Source organism: Nilaparvata lugens, chromosome 5 (genome assembly GCF_014356525.2).
Source record: "Nilaparvata lugens isolate BPH chromosome 5, ASM1435652v1, whole genome shotgun sequence".
In the NCBI taxonomy this organism is placed as follows: Eukaryota; Metazoa; Arthropoda; class Insecta; order Hemiptera; family Delphacidae; genus Nilaparvata; species Nilaparvata lugens.
Window position 1 is genome coordinate 53,713,221 of NC_052508.1, and position 22,124 is coordinate 53,735,344.

Here is a 22,124-nt window from a genome sequence, read left to right on the forward strand (position 1 = left end):
TCTTGAGTTATTGAAATTCCTAATGAATTTTCATAATTAAGATAAAATATTTTTTTTCAATTTTGTTTTCCATCAAAAACGGCTTATTATTGAGTCACTTCTTGTCATTAAAAAGAACGACTATAGCAGTAAGATTTTTTACAATAAATGAATTAATCACTCACTGTGCCAAATAGATCTTTCGGCAGGTCCGCCATCTTCTTGGCTCTTGAATCAAGCGGATTCGAAATATTTTGTTAATGAATTATTCTACATTGTTAAAAGCCAACCAAAGCGAGAGAGTGATAGCGGTATCTGCTTTGTCGAATGATATACGAGGATAGTAATAATGGTAATACCATTGCTAGTCAAACACTTCCATTATAACGTGGACCTTACTATAGGTTGTGGATATCACTTCAAAAATATTCCTCGACAGTACAGTTGTGCGACGTAGAATCAGTTTATCTCTTTTGTATTTTCCTTTAAACTGGATAATATGGAAATAAAACTGAATCATCAATTTGCAAAATCGAGTATCGAATCTAGTAGGCATTGCAATTATTAAGAAAATGGAGAATGGAAATTGTAATGGAGTTGTTCGCCTGTTCGTGTTGCTCTTTTTGGTGTAGTTGGCGCCAATCCGGGAAAAACAATTTTTAAGTTTTTCAGTGGTTATGCTAATATCACTCTCTTTTGGTACTATTACGCGAATGTGCTCTATCTTCGTTCAAATGCACCTGTGTAACGGAAACCTTTGACATAATGCAAAAAGACTTATATTTTTTTTAGGTTATGGCTCATAGTTGTGAAGCTGTGCTTTTTATAAATAATAATATTTTCTATATTATTATACGATTCAACATTAGTTAAACTAGTACTACATTTTTAGTTTATCTATACTGTTTTAATGGCAAGCTCAAATGATTATGATTTACAACTGGAAATGATTCCTCAAGATAATAACCTGTCCATGAGGCAACTGAATCTTCTTCAACCGGTAATTACCTCTTACGTATTGTTGAATTTATAAATTAAAAATTTACTAGATGTTTAAAAGTAAACACATTTTTATTTTAAAGCCATCTATTCTGCTGTTCATAAAACAAATTTATGTGAATATAATGCCAATAGAAATATGATGTCAAAAATATGAACTACTGTACATAATGACAATAAATTGCTTTTGTTCATGGTGTAGACATACGGCATTGGCATTTTCACAAGTAAAAAAGTCAAAGAATAACAACCTTATTGTCATGTAAAAAGTATCAGAACATGTACCGTAGTTACAAGTCAATAACACTACTGACGGACATTACCCCTGGTTGGTACCTATAACTTCGTATACTCATTGCGGAAGGCTCTTTCAGCTGATCTGTAAACTTAATGAAAATAATAAACACTATGTCTTTTTACTTACAAAAAATTCGTTCAATATGCCAAAAAATCCGCCCTACGAGGAATCCGAATGGCCTTTTTCTGCACCAAACTTATTTCCTTTACTCTTCAAGGTGATGCCATATGCTATCACACTTTTGAAAAAGGTAAAATTTCATATGCGGAGATGGGCCTTCGAGATACATCTTTTCAGGCTCCTGAGCAAGAATTGCACACTGTTCAATCTGCCGAAGAATGCCTGTATGTGCTTGCCCCAGGACAGCTTATGATCCAAAGTGATGCCAGGAGCTTCACTAAGTGAAAATCATAAAGCACACCATTCGTAAGGCCAAACCAAAATTTCTGAGTCTTCTCGGCATTTAGAAGAAAAAGGTTTGTTCGAAACCAGTTTGCAATAGCCCTTTCAGAATGGCACATCATTCCGCCCAGGTCAGGCATGTCACTGCCGATATTCTATTCCAGCATTGATGTGTCATCGGCATAGCCGATGTCTGCCCTGTCTGTGAAAAAGGCAACATCATTACAAAACAGAAGAGACCCCAGCACTGATCCTTGGGGGCCCACTGCTTACTCATTTATCCAAGACCTCACACCATTTGCCAGCATCATATAATGTTAATATCTCTCTAGGGAGAAGCACTAGAGGGAAGAGGGCTATCACCAATGCTATAGGAAGAGAGATTAGCCAATAAAAACCAATGAAGCATCGATTATCCGGACACCTGTCGGGTAATATAATTAAATTGTAAGATTCTAAATACCTATCCTATTCTGTACTTTCAATGACTAATTGGTTTTTCACAAACAAGGTTCAGTACGATATTTAAATATATGAATTATTTGAGTTAAGCTACACCTAGTAAAATTACACAATATTATATGTATTCAACAAGAATGTGAATGGAAGATAAGTGTATACAATTATTCATATTACATAAAACACATAACTTACTACTTAATAGTGTGGGTCTAAATGCAAATAAAAGTTTTATCACGTCTGCACTTTAGAGCTAGTATACAATTGAGTTGAAACTGATAATTCGGAACCTGTTATGGTGATAATAATAATAAAGTGCTTCTGTTCATTGCGTGGACATACCGCATAGGCATGTCTTCAAGCTAAGGAATAAGAAAATGCCATAAGGCATGTCAACAAATAACTGAACTTGTAGTTACAAGTCAAAACATAGGAAAAACAAAAGCATGCAATGAAAATAAACCAAAAAACATAAGTGCCGATAATCGATGCTCCACTCTATCTTAGGGTGTCTAGGGTGTCAAATGTCTTGCTGAGATCACACAGTGTGAGCCCAACAAAGCATCTCTTTTCAACAATATCATCAACTTATACATTCAACGGCCTCTACTGTTGACTGTTGACGTCCCTGCCCTGCAGCTGATACATATACAGGGTGTCCACGCGGCAGGAAATCCGGGAATTGTACGTGAATTTCATTTGGGCGGGAAATGTACGGGAATTTTGTCGATATACGGGAATTTTTTGACACTTCTGTCAACTAGCTAATTTTATATTAATTAAGGACATAGTTGAAATCTAGCCAATGGATGAATGGTGTATTAGTGATGGGTGATACAGGTTGGTGTATTGATGTGGTGTTTTATAAATATCTTGTATCAATACGACGTTTTATCGGTGCCGTGTATCGATAGGTTCTATCGGAACGAGTATGTTTTCCTTCGATATTCACTATTAAGGTATATCCACACATGCCGAACCAAACCTCGAAGAGCGCAGCGAACCTTGCAATTCGCTGTGCAGCGAACCGCTCAGCGATTTCAAACAATAAAATGCTGTCACGTAGTGAATATTTTTCAATTTTAATAGTGGAACATTCTGTTCTGTTGATTTATTCTTTTAAGTTCGGCTTCAAATCATCAGTTTTTGTAGTTTCAATGATATCTGAAATAATTTCAACACATAATAATATATTTATGTTCCAATCACTGATTTTTTTCTAAACATGTTTAGAATATTATTTGATGTGGATTCTCTTATCATACTTTCTTGTTAATCAATAATTGATCATCCATTTTGAATCGATAGTTACTAAATAAATTAAAACCAATTAGATTATTCAATCAAACAGGCTCTAGGATATTATAATATGTTTGGTAACAAAAGTATTAGAGTAGTTATAATAACTTATCACGAAAACTTTATATTATCCACCTTGATCCGGTTTTGATCAGGATCATTTCAAATAAGCAACGTATTGGATAAACTGTTTTCTTCTATGAATAAACAGAATCTCTATGATTTTTTTATTCAATTATAATTTGTTCAGTCCCTTTCTCATTTAAGTCACTGATTGACTGACTGACGCACTGTACAGTCGGCCGAAAACGCTGTGGAGTGTCGTGCAGAGTACTGTTCAGTACTCTTCTGAATGTTGCAAATCTATTAAAATAACACTCCCTTATTCCTTGATCAAAAGTTCATTATTGACAAGCATGTAACCCGTGCTCCGCAACGGTCTATTTTAAATCTTGACAAACTGAAAACTTGACGTAATGAAATTTTGAAGAATTTAAAATAGGAGTATAACCATCCTCGGTTAATTAAGAATCGATATGTGAAATTTCAAGTTAATCAATCCAGTAGTTCAGACGTGATGATGCGTGAAACATAACTTTCCTAACCCGTACTTGTATAAGCCAGTTCTTTACTTTATTATATTATAGATTGGTGAGCCTTAAAAGGTCCTATCCACCTAAGTAGGTTTTTTTGGGTTGCTCAAACATAGACCAAACCAGACACCTTTTGGGGGAAATTATTCAACTCTACCTACTTTTTCGTGAAATAACAATGATCAATGTTCTTACCAACAAAAATCAGACTATAGAACATTTTTAAAAAACAGACTATATTCATCATAAATCAGCTGTCTAGTAGACTATAATACTACCCGTTCAAAAACATCGAACATCTTGAAAATGTATCTTTCCATCAACGTTGTTGACAGTTGCAGCCAGACCTGATAACAGCGCTCACACTCACATTCCGGGACGACACGTCACGGTACGATAGGACAGAAAGCTCTATATTTATTTAGGATTTTTTCTAGACATTTTAAATTGATAAATTATTTATTAATTTTTGAGAAAACATAACAACAGGTCAATGTAACTTACTGAGCGCGAGGTCTACTGTTCACAGAACTACTAGTAATATAACTTATTGTTAATAATATAACACTATTAAAGCTTGTTACATCCTATTTAAATTTATATTTTCCAATTTTAAACTAATTACCAGTAGACACAGAAGACGAGAATCATAGTGCTGCATATATTTCGGTGCCATTTATTTATATTACCACAATCAGTCATGTATCGGAAATATATATTATTAATATAATTTTTATTTTCTGCCTTATGTATCTAAACGTAGTTAGTTTAAAATTTTAAATTAAAGGCACAGTCACGGGTTTTTTTAAACTCTTTTATTCATTAAATAATAGATAAAGGTATAATCAAAAAAGTAGATGAAAGCAAATGAAAATGCCGACCGTTAAATTATGACTCATTCATAACAATTGATTCAATTAATTTTGGTGAGTTATAGCATCACACCCATTATGAAACGGCTGTCAAAAGTAATCCATGGCTTGCTCAAACCATGGCTGTCTACTGTGATTTTATTATGTATTAGTAAATGAGTAAGTCTATTAACTGGAGTCTATACTACTTATATTAATCCACTATAGTGTATTAGTTTTTGTTTGCTTGATCGTTTTTTGCTAGGTTTCAGTATGAAAATAGAGACATTGATTAGTTTAATTATTTTTTTTTTCATTTTTACAGGATCGTGTTTCGTATGAATACTATGATGATGGAGGAGGAGGAGCAGGAGGAGATGATGATGGTAGAGGAGGAGGAGGAGGAGGAGGAGATGATGATGTAGGAGGAGGAGGAGATGATGATGGTGTAGGAGGAGGAAGAGATGATGATGGTGGAGGAGGAGGAGCAGTTGTTGATAGTAATGGGGTAGAAGTTGGTGCTAGTAGTGGAGGAGTAGTTGGTGCTAGTAGTGGAGAGGGAGAAGAAGGAGCAGGGCCTGAAGAAGGTGAAGAAGAAGAAGGTAAAAAAAAAGAAGGAGAAGGAGGTGGAGCTGATGTCAACAATGATGATGAGGATGACGATTCGTTGGAAAATGACTACCAATCGTCATCATCAAGCTGTTCTGAAATTCCCCCAGCAAGACCTCCTATCAAACATAACGTTTATGGTGGAATTGAAGGTAGGAGAAAATCATATATCTTATTTTATTATGGATGATAATGACATTAATCGATTATTAATCACTCCAATTATCTTAATCATCACTGCAAATAGAAATAAAAGTTTATTTATTGACATGGGACATTAATCACAATGTTTGATCAATGGCATACATGCAATTAATATACAATTCCAATCTCATAAAATACAGATATTTAGAAAATAAGTTCAGAACATTTACACAATTATACATTGTAGTTTATAAAGTCAGTTTTGGAGAACAATTGCACAATTTAAATATCTGTACATATATGTCTTGTACTATATAAAATAATGTTTGATAGCGAAAAAGGATGGATTGGTTGATAACAATGACATTGGTAATATTTATCTCAATTCAGACGGTACTTTTGAAAGTCAACTTCATTAAAATCGGCAATTCTGTAAATAAAGCAATTTTCCAGCTGGATTAAATCAAGAGTTTTTTTTTGAAACTATTTCAGAAACATCTACAATATTTACTGGCACGCATTTATATACCGTTACTTCTTATAGGCCTACTGTATAAAACCAGATTTTTTGCGATCGTGGAAACTGTAGGTGTTCAGTTCTCAAATCATTTCTGTGCCTCGTATTTTGATTGTGAATTCCAATATCAGTAACCTCTCTTATATATCAGCTTATATTAATATATCAATATCAGTATTCTCTCTTATGATGATGGATATAGAGCAAATAATACAAAGTAGGCAGAGTTATTACATACAAAGTAGGCAGAGGCTTAAAATGAGTTATTTGATGGGCATTCATAATTACTCTAAAAGCCTTTTTTGAAGCCTAACAGTTTCAATAGGCCTGGAACGATTTCTCCAGACAGAATAAACATCTAACAAAGCATCAACATTAGCAGCTCCACACAATTGTTTTAATAGATAAAAGCCTTTAGACGGTTTCATATTGAAAGATTTTACATGGTAATATCAATTCAGTGCCGTAATACAAATGTAAATATGTAATAAAATGTATATATTTAAGAAATCTTAATTGCCAAAAAAGATCAATATTACATTACACAACGATCTCAAACGTTTTGGCTTGTGAAAACAAGCCCGAACGCTTCATGAAAATGACAAAGTTTCTACCCACGCTACTCATGCTTGCTATACCCTAAACAAGCTCAAACGCTTCACACAAATTACAAAGCTGCTACTCACGCTAGCTATTACCTACTACCCAAAGTTAGTTCTCAGCAACGAAAATCCTGTCCACTACACTTTCATCATGTACACAGTTCTCAGTTCATTTTTCAACTACAAGATTCACGTGCTTTAGTCAGTGATTTTCTTAGTAAAGCATTATTGTCACGTTTCCTTCTCCACCACCTTCTATAATGGATAGTTCTGATTCAAGTAATCCAACCTAATCCTGGTAGGCTATATCTGATCTAGTATTAATGGTTGATTCTTGTTTGTAAATTATCAATATCAAATAGGCCTATATTTTATTCATCAAGAAAGCGTATATTTATGATAAATATTCTAGTAATTCATTATATTTCTGCATGGACTTCAAACAGTTTGGCAACGGTGCTGTGTTGGAAAAGGATAAAGTTATCTACTTTGTCTAAAAGACAGTCATGTGTAGCGAATCAATGTTAATCAGATTCCGACTCTTAGGCTGGCCACTAACGGTAGGACATTCATGATAAACATGTGTGTACATGCATGTTCACCATGCACGTTTTGTTATCAGCGAGAGGCTTCTAAACCATGGATAACTGATGGTCTATGTGCAGCAATCCACTCTCGTGATAAATTATTTAAAATAATGAAAAGAGACTCTGATAACTTAAGAATAAAAAATAACTTTAAAACATTTTCTATAAAAATAAAAAATTGGATTAAAATTGAAAAAATAAAGTATTATTCTTCATTAAATCTAATGCCTCCACGGCAAAAATGGCAAGTTTTAAATAAGCTGTGTGGAAATCCGAAAAAATGTAAACCCCTAAAAGAATTAAAAATGGAACACAGGGATGAAATTGTTAGTGATGCAAAACATTGTCAAATCATTTTAATGAGTTTTTTGTAAGCATTGGTAGAGATGTCGCTGCTAATTCTAATGGCGGAGCTGATAACATTGACTATCATAATATCTTCAAGGAAACTAATCAGCAGAAGTCTATATTCCTTGAAGCTGTTACCTATGATGAGCTCTTAGTTTACATTAGAGGGTTAGAAAATGGTAAAGCTTGTGGGGGTGACTGTATATCTTCTGGATTATTGAAGAATGTTGCGCTGGCCATAGTACCAATTCTAGTTGATATTTTCAATTGTAGTCTCTCTACAGGGGTGTTTCCTTCTGGGATGAAGCTGGCAAGAGTGGTGCCAGTTTTCAAGTCGGGTTCTCGATTGAAGTTGAACAATTATAGACCTATATCCCTGCTGTCAGTATTTTCAAAGTTGTTGGAGAAGATAATGAAAAGGAGACTTCTAGAATTTCTTGATTCATGTAATTTTTTCTATAGTAACCAATTTGGCTTTCGTGAATGTATGAATACAGAAATGGCTCTTGAAAGGTTTATGGCAGTTGTTTTCTCTGGTCTCAACTTCAGGCCAGCACGCTGTGTCGCAGGACTGTTTCTAGATATAAAAAAGGCATTTGACACAGTGAACCATTCGATCTTGTTAAATAAATTGTATAATGCTGGCATCAGGGGCGTGGATCATGACTGGTTCTTGTCCTATTTGAATGACAGACAACAATATGTAGCCATTGGAGGTGTGAATAGTGAGGTTCAGGTAGTGGACTGTGGTGTACCACAGGGATCAGTCCTTGGGCCAATCTTGTTCCTCATTTTTATTAATAATCTCTATTCGTTCAAGTTCTCTGGTATGCCTGTATCTTTTGCAGATGACACTGCATTGGCATATTGTGATCTGATGGTCCCAATTTGGTAAGATTAATGCAGGATGATTTGAACAAGCTAATGCTCTGGTTTAGACACAATAAGATTCAGCTCAATCTTTCAAAGACAAAATACATGCTGTTTACATTATCAACATCATGGACATTGCCTTCTGCACTGAAGTTTCATGGTAGCTGTGCGCGTGATGACTGTGATTGTGAGGTGGTTGGTCAAACTGACACATTGAAATATTTGGGTGTGATTGTTGACGAAAAGCTCACTTAGTCCCATCATATTACTAATATAAAAAGCCATCTGCTGTTAATACTGAGGAAGTTCTACTTTTTGAATAAATTTCTCCCTATGAGTGTCCTGAGGCAGCTATATTTTGCACTTGTGGATTCAAAAATCAGCTATGGTATAAATTGTTGGGGCTCCACTTACATTAGTCACTTGAAGCCCTTGATAACTATACAAAAATCCATAGTTCGTGCCATCAAGAAGGAGGGTAGATATGAACATTCTTTTCCTATTTTTCAGAGTCTCAGATGCTTGCCTCTCAGATATATCTTTGTTTTCAAGGTATTGTATATGTTTTATGTTATGTCTGGAAATTGTGGTCATGCATTGTTCAGGGATGTTCCTAGTTATCAAACTAGGAGAGTTACATCTGATTTACTAAGACTTCCTAAATCGTATACCACTTGTTTCCAGAAATCGTTTGTATTTCTCGGCCCTAAGTTTTTCAACAATATTCCTCTTGAAATTAAAAGAACACAAAACCGACTTGTTTTTAAAACAAAAGTTCTTGGATGGCTTAGAGGTCTTATGCCGGACTATCTAGAGACCTTATTCAATGTGGTTTCATAGTTGAAATACTCTGATAATGGTGGTTATGCATTGGGAAAATGAGCCGGATTTGAAAAGTGAGCATGGTTAGTGTGAATGTGTGAGTGATTGGTTGCTAATTTTTCTTTCATTCTTCTTTTTCTATTTTTCTACTTCTCCATAAATTAATAAATTATCAGATATTCATTCCTGCTCGCAGACGTAGAGTTTTGTACTCTCAGCAAGCAGTATTTTCTCAGCAAGCGGCCACTTTGTGAGGTAATCAATAACCACTAACATATATTTATTTCCTTTAGTAGTCACTGGAAACGGACCGGCTATATCCACATAAATTCTTTCAAAATGAGATCACACATCATATATTTGCATCTTTCCTTTTCCCTGGTCCGACACCACAACTCTCTGCCCTAGAATTGACCCAATAGAAGCGCTGCCGTATCTTCTCTAGCATCTTATTAGCTCCAAAATGACCACCAGAAGCTCCACCATGAATCTCTTCCAAGACTTCTGGTACCCTTCTATTAGGTATGACTTTTTGTAGAACCATAGAAAGACCATCTGCTGATTCCCATTTTCGAAACAGTATTCCATTAACAACCTGCAAAGAATCCCACTGGGCCCAATAGCTCTTGTAGATAGCACTTCTTGTGAAATGTCAGCCCAAGGTGGTCGCTTACCCTCTTCTTTCAGAGTAACTAAGTTTCCAATGTTGCTGTCGTTGATCTGGTCTTTCCTGAGCATTGCATCACTCCAATAATCGTCTGACTCTATTTTAATTGCATTCACTATCAGAGATGGTTTACTTTCATTTTTCTCACAATATTTACAGTCCTGGAGACATGGTCTCCTTGACAGTGCATCAGCATTACCATGTACTTTGCCTCTCCGATGTTTTACAATACAATTATATTCTTGTAACCGTTGCATCCACTTAACTGTCTGACCTCCCGAATTCTTAAAGTTGAACAATCATTGTAAAGCAGAATGATCTGTTCTTACTATAAACGCTTGACTATAGAGATATTTATGAAAATGTTCTAAACTTGCTACTACGGCTAATCATTTTTTTCTATTACACAATAATTACTTTCTGCTTAGTTGAAGGTTTTACTGAAGTAAGCAATCACTTTCTCCTCCTTGTTTTAAATTTGTGATAAAACTCCACCAATACCGTTGCTACTAGCATCTGTGTCCACTACAAATGTACCTTCAGGTATGGGATATGATAAAATTGGAGCTGAGGATAAATTACTCTGAAACTCTATCTGTCCAATTAAACTGTCGTTTTTCCTCAGTCAATTCTGTAAGGGGGTTTGATAAATCATGATAATTGGGAACAAAACGTCTATAATATGTACACAATCCTAGAACACTTCTCAGTTCAGACTTATTTGTTGGAATTGGCCATTTCTGAACAGGTTACACTTCTTTGGAGATAGTTTCAGGTTAGCTGTTTTTAGTCTAGAGAATTCCTTTTCTAAGTTATCCAAATGTTCTTCAAATGTCTCTCTCATTACAATAATATCATCAAGATAGATAATCATACTTCCCAAGACAGATCACGAAGCACCATATCCATTAATCTTTCAAATGTTGATGGTGCATTAGTAAGACCAAATGGCATTACATTGAACTGCCATAAACCTTCCCCTGTTGAAAATGCTGTCTTCTCTTTATCATCTGGATGTAATGCCACCTGCCAATATCCGCTTTTCAGATCAAGTGTAGATAACCACTTGGAACCGGAAAGTGTATCTAAACTGTCATTAATTCGAGGGAGTGGTAACTATCTTTCTTTGTAACTTCATTCAATTTTCTGTAGTTCACACAGAATCTCATACTGCCATCTCTTTTTTCAACCAAAACTACTGGTGATGACCAACGGCTGTGTGATTCTTCAATAACGTTCTGTTCCTTCATCTTTTGCAACATATTACCTACTTCTTGTCTTTTTGCGAAAGGTACTCCTCTAGGTCGTTGTTTTATTGGATGAGCATCTCCAGTAGTATTGGTTAAAAAAAGATGGCAGTATGAGATTCTGTGTGGACTACAGAAAATTGAATGAAGTTACAAAGACAACAACTGGAAAATTACAAAAATAATCTATTGTCAAATAAAGTAGTGAAGAAAAAAATGAAAAACAAAAATCGAAGATACAAAAACCTAACCTGAAAAACTTTTGTTTGAAACCGTGATGACGCAACAATGTATGTGGACATTGTGTGTGTACACATGTTCATCATGCATGTCCTGTCGTTAGTGGCCAGCCTAAAATGTGAATCTCACTATGGAAACATTAGAATTAGAAAATTTTGTTCTCTGAGGATAGAGATTTATTACTTGCTTTATAACTGATGTATTTATTTGTGGTTGAAGGAGTGGCGATTGGCGATTGGTGGCTGACTAGTCGCGAGTGCTGGCACGCGGGCGTGCATCGGCCTCCTAACACGAGCGCCTTCCTCCATTGCGGCCCCCAAGGCGCCTACAGTATCACCCTATCGGATCAGTGCTCCGCAGATGATGTGGACGGAGGCGACAGGTTCACGCTTTCCACAGGTATTCTACAAATTGCATTCAATAAATAAACATTTCCACCATCTTGAATCCATTAGAACACCTAACCTTACCCTTCCAGCAACGACAAATGCATTTAAAAATGTCTACCTAATAAAACAAAAAATGTCAATTGCATTTAAAAATGTCAACCCAATAAAACTCTGTCTGTAGACACCAGTTTACATACTACTGTAACTGTCTACATTTTAATAAAATTCCTTTCAATTTTATCAGTAAAGAAGTCACTAAAACTCTATTGAAGAAAATAAATCACTGGACTAAACAGCACATTCTCTACCTAAAGTTTAATAATGAAGTTTTATAAAATAGGACAGAATATATATTGTACTCTGTTGTAAAACCGAAGTTAGTACAGTATTATAAATGTTTGTTATTTGTCTCCACAAAGGTGAACGTTTTATTTTTAGTTTTGAACTCTTAGTATGCGCTCAGGTTCTCCTTGCCGGCTGTGCCAACAACAAATATTTGTATTGGAAAAATTATTTGATTTAATTATTCTAAGCTTTCTTATGTAATGTAACTCTTCAGATAAAAAACTATTATATTATAAAATAATATCTTTAATGAATATTATAATATCTGTAGAAAAAATCGGGTGTGGTGAACTCACACAACTTTCCTTGTCGTTATAAAAAATGATCCCCTGACGCTAGTGTTCACGCGCATCTCAAGTCTACTATTTAAAGATCTGAGCCAGCTGGTGACAGGACAATACGATGGAGACACACGAGGTCTGCTATCTCTTCATAGTCAATGATTTAATAGAATCAACAGTTGCAAACAGTTTGCAATTGAATAATCACATTTTCTCGATGATATTTTCAATTTTAGGTGAAAATGTTACTGAACATTAATTGTAGAGATTTTCATGAACAATCTTTTCCACTTGAAATTTTTCGTTTAAATTATATCTGTAGCCTGATAATTGAGAAACTAAAATCAAACTTTGCATAGATGGGGCGGAGCTCCTGAAATTTTTACAGATATGGGACTTGTGGCAGTTGATAGAGCTTATCAATGACTATTGTAGGTATGGATTTGATAAAAATCGTTGAAGCCGTTTTCGAGAAAATCGCGAAAACCCCTGTTTTTGACAACATTTTCTCCATTTTAGCCGCCATCTTGAATTGCATTTGATCGAAATTGTTCGTGTCGGATCCTTAATTGTAAGGACATTAAGTTCCAAATTTCAAGTCATTCCGTTAATTGGGAGATGAGATATCGTGTACACAGACACACACACACACACACACACACACACACACACACACACACACACACACACACATACAGACCAATACCCAAAAACCACTTTTTTATTCAGGGGACCTTGAAACATATAGAAATTTAGAAATTGGGGTACCTTAATGGGGAAGCAATACTTTCCTTACCTATGGTAATAGGGCAAGGAAAGTAAAAAGATAGCTCAACTAGAAATACTGGAGGAAAATCTGATTCTTTTAATGTTGGTTTAATTGTTGGTCAGATTGTTCTTATTGTATCATCCACCATTACCCAAATAACCAACAATTATATATATATATATATATATATATATATATTGCTATCTTAGTTTTATATTCGAATAAAATGTGGTTTCTTAAGAAAGCTATTCCTATGTATGTTATAAGAGAATGAAACAATGTGAAGGAAGTAGAATCTAAATAATAATCATCAACCTTGAATAAATATTCTATTCCAAGGCTCTGAAGACAAGTTAGTTCAGTTTCTTTTGTTAGGAGTCATAACTCATAAGATTGTTAAAATCTATAGTATGAATAACTCTTTGTGAACGAATGTTCAATTGTTCACCATTGAATCATCAGGTGGTAGCGTTCATACATTCGCCACCGGTAGCAAGACCAGCCCTGGTGGCTTGCAGGCTGGCTGAGACGACTAAGACGTTGCACTTTTTAGTCTACTAGCATTTTCTGGTCGTGGGTTCGAATCCCACTCACACCGGTAGGCATGGACGTTTGATACCCACGCAGAAGCTAAAAACTCATGTGGGCATCATTCGTGATAAAAAATCTTATTGTGAATTATTATTTCATTTTCATTGAATCAGATGACTCCTTTCACTCAATTCAATTGAAAACTTTATGTGTATTATCATTGAATAAAATAATACCGTTCATACTGCAACAGACGTTTTAAATAATGTGAAATAAATTTTGATTGTCATTGAATCAGGTGGCAAGGGAGCCGCTGACACTGGCAGCAACGAACAGACGTTGAGCTTCGACACGGTCACTCTGGTCGCCAGTAAGGAGTCGGGAAACCCGATTCGTTTGGTCAGAACACATAAGCTGAAAAGTGCCTATGCGCCCGACATCGGATATCGTTATGATGGTGAGCGCTCAATACAGGTTGTTTCACTTAAAAATTAATATCTAAACCAGTATCAAATAGGTCGTTTTCAATGTAAAAGACTCATTAAATAAAGATAAATCACATAGTTAATAAGAATGCTTCATGAGTTCAATTCTCTAACATTCTCTACATCTATCAGAGTCTGTTTTCTGTGAGAGAGAACCTTCATTCCTATATAGAGGCCAACAACATCCATAACCACGAAACCACCTTTGTTACAATTTCATGGTTCATCTTCCACTTTGATCTATTTCTCCCGTCAACTGTGTTTTTTCAATGTATTTTGCGTTTGTATATTTGCTTGTATCATCCATATTATTTGATACTCAAATATTGTATATTTTTCTGCTTGTATCTGTTTTTCTCTTTTATTTTCATGTAAAATTGGTATTGTACCGTTGGAAGTTGAATACATGAATGAATAAACTAGACAAAACCACAACTTGTTTGTCCCGAGGGTGCGGCTAGAAAAATGCAAGAGGAGCTTCCCAATGACTGGAATAAACTTTTACAATAAATTACCTCTGGGTGTGAAGCCCGGTTGCAGAATCGACACAGTCATAACGTCGCCCATATCTAACAGCGCGGAATTAACTATTTAAGAGGCCCATTTCGTTGCAGAGACGTTATGTTAGGTATTGCTCCACCGATAGCTAACAGCGCGCCAACAAACAGGTTTTTCCGTTGCAGATGAAAAACCTACAGGCGGATGACGTCATCTGAGGCTACCAATAACTAAAAGTGCTCTGTTAGTTGAATGCCCAAAATCGTGCTTATAAATCCACTATGCATTCGCGCCAAGTGTATTTTAGGTTATGTTGACTTGTTTGCATGTTCTAAAAGACAGACGAAAATGGTCATACATTATAATAATAGTTGATTATACATTATAATAACGTTAACTATTTGAAACTGTAGATAACGTGTAAATAAACTGAATAAAATATCATTGACTATTCGAGTAGCTTGGACGAAGATGTAATACAATTTATAATACTTAATTTAAATAATCAATTATTATTAATTTGAATAATAAGCACCGTATCCAGAGTCATTAGAATTTAATATATCTTGTAAACAGGCTGCTTTGCTTTCAAGATATATCACTTACATACTGTGGGTACAAAGAATTGACTATTCTTTGTACTCTAAGAATACAAAGTATACTAAAGTTTCTTTGTACTCTAAAAACTGAACAGCACATAATTGACAAGTTTTTCTGTAAATACTCAAATACTGTGAGTACAAAGAATTGACTATTCTTTGTACTCTAAACTGCAGTTTTATAAGTTCTGGTTATATTGTAACTGGAGCTTTATTCAAGATACTTGTTTCAAAATGTAGATATATCTCCAATATAAAAGATTCTCTCATATCAACGGCTTCACATTTTCAGTAGAATTACTGTATTTTAAGTCTTGGAAGTTTTATGAAAGAAGCCTATGTAGTTTGTTGTATTACAAAAAGGGGGTTTCGATAAAAATTGCTAAAGATTTGTTCTCAATACAACAAAATTCTATCCTAAATTGTATCATCACTTCTTAAGTTGATACGCTTTGAAACTTGTCCCCAGATATTCGTGGTAGGTATTGAAGCTTAAAAGCCTATTAAGTTATATTGAAAGTTTGGATACACATTTGTTGTATTAGATGCATGACTTGAGCTTCAGAAATTAAGGGAAGCAACTGAAGTTTCTAACTTGCATCACCTTTCACTGGTGAGGTATTATTAATATATACAATAATAAATACATCAGTCATGTTATTTTGTTTCAGGCCTGTACGAAGTGGAGAACTACTGGGTGGCGACCAGCTTAGATGGCGCCACCGTCTACAAGTTCCTGTTTCGACGCCTGGGGGAGCAGAGTGGTCAGGCGCCTCCGCCTTGGCTGGTACACAAGATAGTGCCGCCGCAGCTGCATCGCTCTGTCCAGGCCAAGTATGCGCGCGCAATCAGCATTGCTTCAAGGCGGGCTCGTACAGGTAACCTAGCCTAACACTCAACCAACCAAATAGGTTTTACATCATGTGCTTTCTGTATTATAGGCTATATTTGTGCTATTGTCTTTCCAGAATAATCATAGAAACTAATAGATGTATATCAGTTTTGAGTTTTGTATTTCTATTGTATTTTTCAAATCTTGAAGCTTATCAATTTCCTTCTTATCTCTCACTGTAACTTGGAATTATGTTGAGAGAAAAATTAATATTCATTATCCAAGTTCCATGTAATTACAATTTAATAATCCCTATTTATTGCTTTCTTATTTACTACGAAAGATATGATTGATAACTGCAACCTCCAAACTATATTTTTAACAGCCACCACAGATACATATTATTAATTTTATGTAAGTCCTGAAAAAATATATCACAATTTTATGTATTGATTTTATGTATGTAATTATTATTACAAATAATAAATAATATATTGTTTAATACTCATAAAACTGTGATACATTTTGACTTGATTCTATTTTTTCAATAGTTATAATACTGCATCTCAATATATTGCCTTGTTACATTATTTATCATATCAATTTAAATGTTCTACTGTATTTTCTGACTGGACATGTTAATTCTTCTTTCCCAATCAATTTATTGGTTATTTTACTAATGATTCACCCGGTAGTTATATTTATAACTGCAAATTTTATCATCCTCATAGTTCTATTAAACTGAATCTAAGTTTTTGACATTAGCTATATTATATATCAAACAGTTCAAATTCAAATTCATTTTATTTCCAGAAAGTACATTTTACAATATATCCCCTGCTACTTTCTATCTATATCTGTAAAACTCCTTATTTCAGTATTGATCTCTGTTTTTCTGTCTTGGATTTTTTTAAATTTATTTTTATTCTATTGTATAGAGCATTTCAGTTAATGTCCTATGTTTTTAGAAGACTTCATATATTTGTGATGTATGCATGTGTATGCTGTATTTTGTTGAGAATAAAAATTCAAATTAAAAAAAAAAACAATTTCTTTAATATTCAGTTATGCTGATCTGTGATGTGGTTGTTTACAGGTATTCAATTGATCATTGACGGCGGGAGACACGTGTGTTACAAGTGTGGCAAAAGCTACAAGGAGAAGAGAACTCTGAAGTATCACCTGAAGTACGAATGCGGTGTGGAGCCTCAGTTCCGGTGTCCCCAATGTCCTTATCGTGCCAAGCAGAAGTCTAGTCTTAAATCGCATTTCGCGCTCAAACATTTAAATGAAATGAACAAACAACGATGTAATCAATAAAATATGTGAAACGCAAGCTTATTGTAAGTGAAAAAAATTTCCAATTAGAGAGATGTCAAAAAACGTAATCTCATGTATCCATGTCTCATGTATGTATGTCTCATGTATTCTTTGGTAGTATCCAATGAACCTAGAATACATTGTATTGTATACATTGATACATATTATCGATCAAAATGAGTTGAATTTTATTAAGAATTAAAAATTTTAGTTGTGTATTTCATGCAAACAGACTTTATGAACCTCAATTCCATGATGATTAATCATAATAAACTTTTAGACTAGTTAGTGAAGTGTTTCATTCTGTGCAGCCTCTAACTATTCAACGTTATTATTTTTGATTGATTTTCAATTGTTATTGTTTGACAATGTAGGCCTACTCTATTATTTTCGAATATTGTGGTGAATATTTAATAAAATCTAGGAGCTTTCACGTCAGTGAGTATTGTTTTAAATTTTAAATGTTTGATAAAATCAGACGTTATCCGTTTTACTAATTTTAATTTTACCTGTTTTCAAATTGGTCTGTGTAAACACAAACATTTTTAAAGTCTATTCTCAGAACTGAATATGCTAGAAAATACTGACATTTGATATTTATAAGCCCATAATAAAATCATAATATTGTAATAACACAATAAACGTTATCAAAAATCCCTTTTTTTATCAAATCACAACTAGTTTCAACTAATAAAACATCAGAACTATTTTCAAGTGTAAATAAAATGAAATCTAAAACATTCAATTAATGCCAGTTTATGTTATGAACAATAAACTAATATCAATGATAAATAATAATATATAGAGTGGCCTGGCTGGCTCAGGTCTGGTGTCAGAGTTTGCAGGTCGCAACTGATCAATTTCAGGGCCTCTGACATGACCTAACGACTGCTTTTCAGGCCAACAAAATTATTAACGTGTTCATTCGAAACACGGGAGTGGCCCGAGAAAAATATATTACCCGGCACAGGATTCGAACCCGGGCCTATTCATTATAAAGCCAGCATCTAATCCACTCGACTGCAGTTTATTTTATTTACACTCGAAAATTGCTCCAATTAGTTAAGACTAGTTGTGATTTAAGAAAATAAAAATGGCACTTAACTTTTATTGGGTTTCTTTAATTCTAGTAGCCCTATAGATAGAAGTAAAAATTTTTATCTACATAATATTTACAATCCATATTCATAGGATCTGGATTTGTATCTAAGTCTCATATGACGATAACGCCCTGTGTTTTGAAAAGGGTATGGAATCACAAAAGATAAAATTACGATACTGTTGTAATAATTGTGAAAATTCAATAATTAGTACATATTCATTAAACTTGTATTAGTACAGGTCTAAAGAACTGTAAACATATTCAAAACTATGTCTCAAGTTTTCCAGTTTCCAGATTTCATTTTTTTGTGTATAACCGGTCTTCAGCTCTAGCCTGATGAATTTATTTTTGCAGACTCTGCATTTATCGATGGGAGATTTGTTTGCTGTAAATGCGGCAGACACTACAAAGAGCGAGGAAGTCTGAAATCACACCAAAAGTTCGAGTGCGGCAAGGAGCCTCAGTTCCAGTGTCCGCATTGTCCTTTCAGGGCTAAAAAGAACTGTAACCTCAGGAGTCATGTAGCTGTCAGACATTTCTCGCCAAAAGTTTAATTTTTATTCATTTATTTGTTACGTCTACAATCTTACAAACTTACAGCTAACAGTTATATTGCAATATAGACAGTTCAGATTTAGCGGCTATAAGACTCTATTATCGTATTATAAGATAATCATACAGAGGTAGGTTGATAAGTAATGCACAAAATAATACTTGTAGAGCGCAAACTACATAATCTTCGGAAGCGCGGCTGGTGGCATGTGGAAGTGTTATTTATCCTCTTCACGGCTGCACAGTTTGAAGGGCTTGCATTCATCCAGTTTTCTTTTGTTAGTGAAAGTATCGTGTCATGTTGTGGTGTTCAAAACAACTAGCTGTTATCGAATTTTTAAATGCTGAGAATGTGAAGCCTAGTGAGATTTATCAATGTTTAAAGGCTGTTCATTGTGACGATCCTGTTGATAGGTCTACAGTGAATCAATGGATCATAGAATTTTGAAATAATAGCGTGAAAAAATTTCATCTCTATAATAATCTTCAGCATATTCTTATAATATCAATAGCCTTTGAGCCATTTTACTATGAGCAAAAGGTGATAAGCTGGTCTAGACTAGACTCACACCTTTTTTGAAGCATTTGCTTCAAAAGTTGAGCAAATGTTCTAGTTTATTCATACAATTTTCAGCAAAAGCTTTTACTTTTGAGCAAATGCTCAAACTATTTTTTTGATGAGCATGAGCAAAAGGTTTTGCTCACGTTTATTCATAGAAAATGAAGCAAATGCTCCATATTTTAGAAGTATGAGCAAATGCTCAACTTTATTCATATGGCCCTATATAATATCATTTTAAATTTCGAAATCATAATATTTTCAGTATTGGTTTTCTATTCTAATTGACAGGCTTCATCAACAATTCATTCAAAAGAAACTTTTTCCATTCTTTCCAAAAAATATTGGCAGTTCATGAATATTCACTATTGTACGAGAGAATCAAAATTCTCTTGATCGAGAGAATCGATCAACAAATTTTTCAATAATTGAGAAGCATACTGTCTCTATTGTCACATCTATTCAAATTCATAAAGTGTTTTATTGATATAGGTATGCTTGATTTTTTCCAGATTATAATCAACTTTTACTTATTCAGTAGGCTTATTTATCTTGAATGATTTGCACATCATTCGCAGAAAAATACTGATGAATACGAAAGTGTATAATTCACTATCATCGTTCACCTTACTAATGTTATTGAATTGAGAACTAGTTTATGTAGAGAGGTACGTTATGAAATATCCTTATATTTTTACATGGTTATTGCCTCAGGTTCTTTAATTCTAGAAAGTGAAAGTGTGATGCTTAATATTTCTAATTATCTACCAGACATGATTGTACTGTTCGTAATCCATTTTATTTCTGAATAATAAACACACATTTAAAATGTCAATTTAAACACACATTTTACATGTCAGTTTAATCTTTCATATCAGCAGCTGATATTATTGTCTCCAATATCTAAGTCTCCATTTCTCCTTCTGAATTCTGAATACTTTGTAGTGGGCCATAACCAAGTAGCTGTTGTAGCTCTTTCGAATGTATGCAAAACTTAACAAATGTCTGTATTTTTGCAGATTACTCAGCATTATCAAACAGGAGATACCAGTGCAACCAGTGTGGGAAAAGTTATAAAGAAAAGAAAAGTTTGAATAAACATCAGAAGTATGAGTGTGGCATTGAACCGCAATTCCAATGTCCCTATTGTCCTCATCGGACCAAACAGAAAGGCCATCTAAAAGCTCACATTGGTGTCATACATGGCCCAAATTTCATTTAGAATCTTTTTAACTATAATATAATACCTAAATCTTTATCAAATATGAATTACTTGTCCTTACCAATCTTAGTTTTAAAGAGATTAAGATATTGGTAATGGCCAAAATTTCAATTAGAGTCTTCGAAATATTCACGACTTTTCTATTAAATGTTAATTCTTTTCCCATTGATAATTTGTTTGTCCATTTTTTATCGGTGGAAAATATAGTTGAATTGAATTGATTCATTCACTTCACCATTTATCAAACAATGCGATTTTCTAGATTATGATTCTATGTGTTAATGTTCATCCACCATCTCATCACTGAACAAAATTGAATAGAAATTCCAATTTGAATTTATTTCCCTAGTGAATATTAATTCTGTGTGATAAATTTTATCCGAAGTGAAAAAATAGAAATAACTTGAGTTTTTGAGCGACAATAATATTTCTTCCTGCTGGTATTTGCAGACCATGAAGTTAAGAGAACGACTTCCATAAATGTTTTGAAGAAAAGTTTATTTGGTTGAAGTCTGCTTTCTCCATATACTTCAGTTGTTCCAATATATTTCATTCTCATTTCTTGTGAAATTTAGAGCATCCATTGTCTTTGTTATTGTCAGTATAAATATGCTACGCCCACAAACGTGATTGTTATTTTTCCACTCCAAAGTTTATTCCATTCAATTATGTTAAAAATGACTGTGTTTAATTTTATTTTTCTCTTAGAAACATGACAATGTTCTACCAGTACTTACTTGTGTGTTCTTTTAGGGCTCTCTTCCTTTCAGATATCTTATTCCTATTGTTCAATCAATTAAATTAAATTAGAAACGAAGTATCACTTGTTCCACTAGAAATACTTTTCGAAGTTAATTTGAATTATTCTCTATCACTCCACATTAATAGAGCATAATAAATGTTTTCTTCATTCTATAAAGTGATTAGTTCACTGTCTTTCCTCTTACCTAAAGTTTACTGTCTTACCTCCACATCTTCCACCAAACTTTCCCTATTCACTTATTCATTCTCTCATATGATTCCATTCAATTCTATGTTCTATTCCATAAAAACACTTAATTTTTTGAATCTTAATCTATTTTTTTGCTTACTCTTCCTCTATTC

General features: G+C 34.0%; 1 protein-coding gene and 1 long non-coding RNA gene across 3 annotated transcripts in view; both read left to right on the plus strand.

Annotated features, from left to right (window-relative positions):
• Window positions 1-534: 534 nt before the first annotated feature.
• Window positions 535-22,124, plus strand: part of LOC111047469 — a 37,733-nt gene continuing 16,143 nt past the window's right edge. For both annotated transcript variants that reach the window (XM_039428739.1, XM_039428738.1), the window contains exons 1-5: window positions 535-979; window positions 5,206-5,641; window positions 11,756-11,935; window positions 14,150-14,308; window positions 16,105-16,311. In XM_039428739.1, the coding sequence (XP_039284673.1) occupies window positions 890-979; window positions 5,206-5,641; window positions 11,756-11,935; window positions 14,150-14,308; window positions 16,105-16,311 (1,072 nt within the window). In that variant the 5' untranslated portion in view covers window positions 535-889. The remainder of the gene's footprint in view (window positions 980-5,205; window positions 5,642-11,755; window positions 11,936-14,149; window positions 14,309-16,104; window positions 16,312-22,124) is intronic.
• Window positions 19,940-21,645, plus strand: LOC120351429. Its single transcript, XR_005571392.1, has 2 exons — window positions 19,940-20,466; window positions 20,818-21,645. It is a non-coding gene; the product is annotated as an uncharacterized LOC120351429 (long non-coding RNA).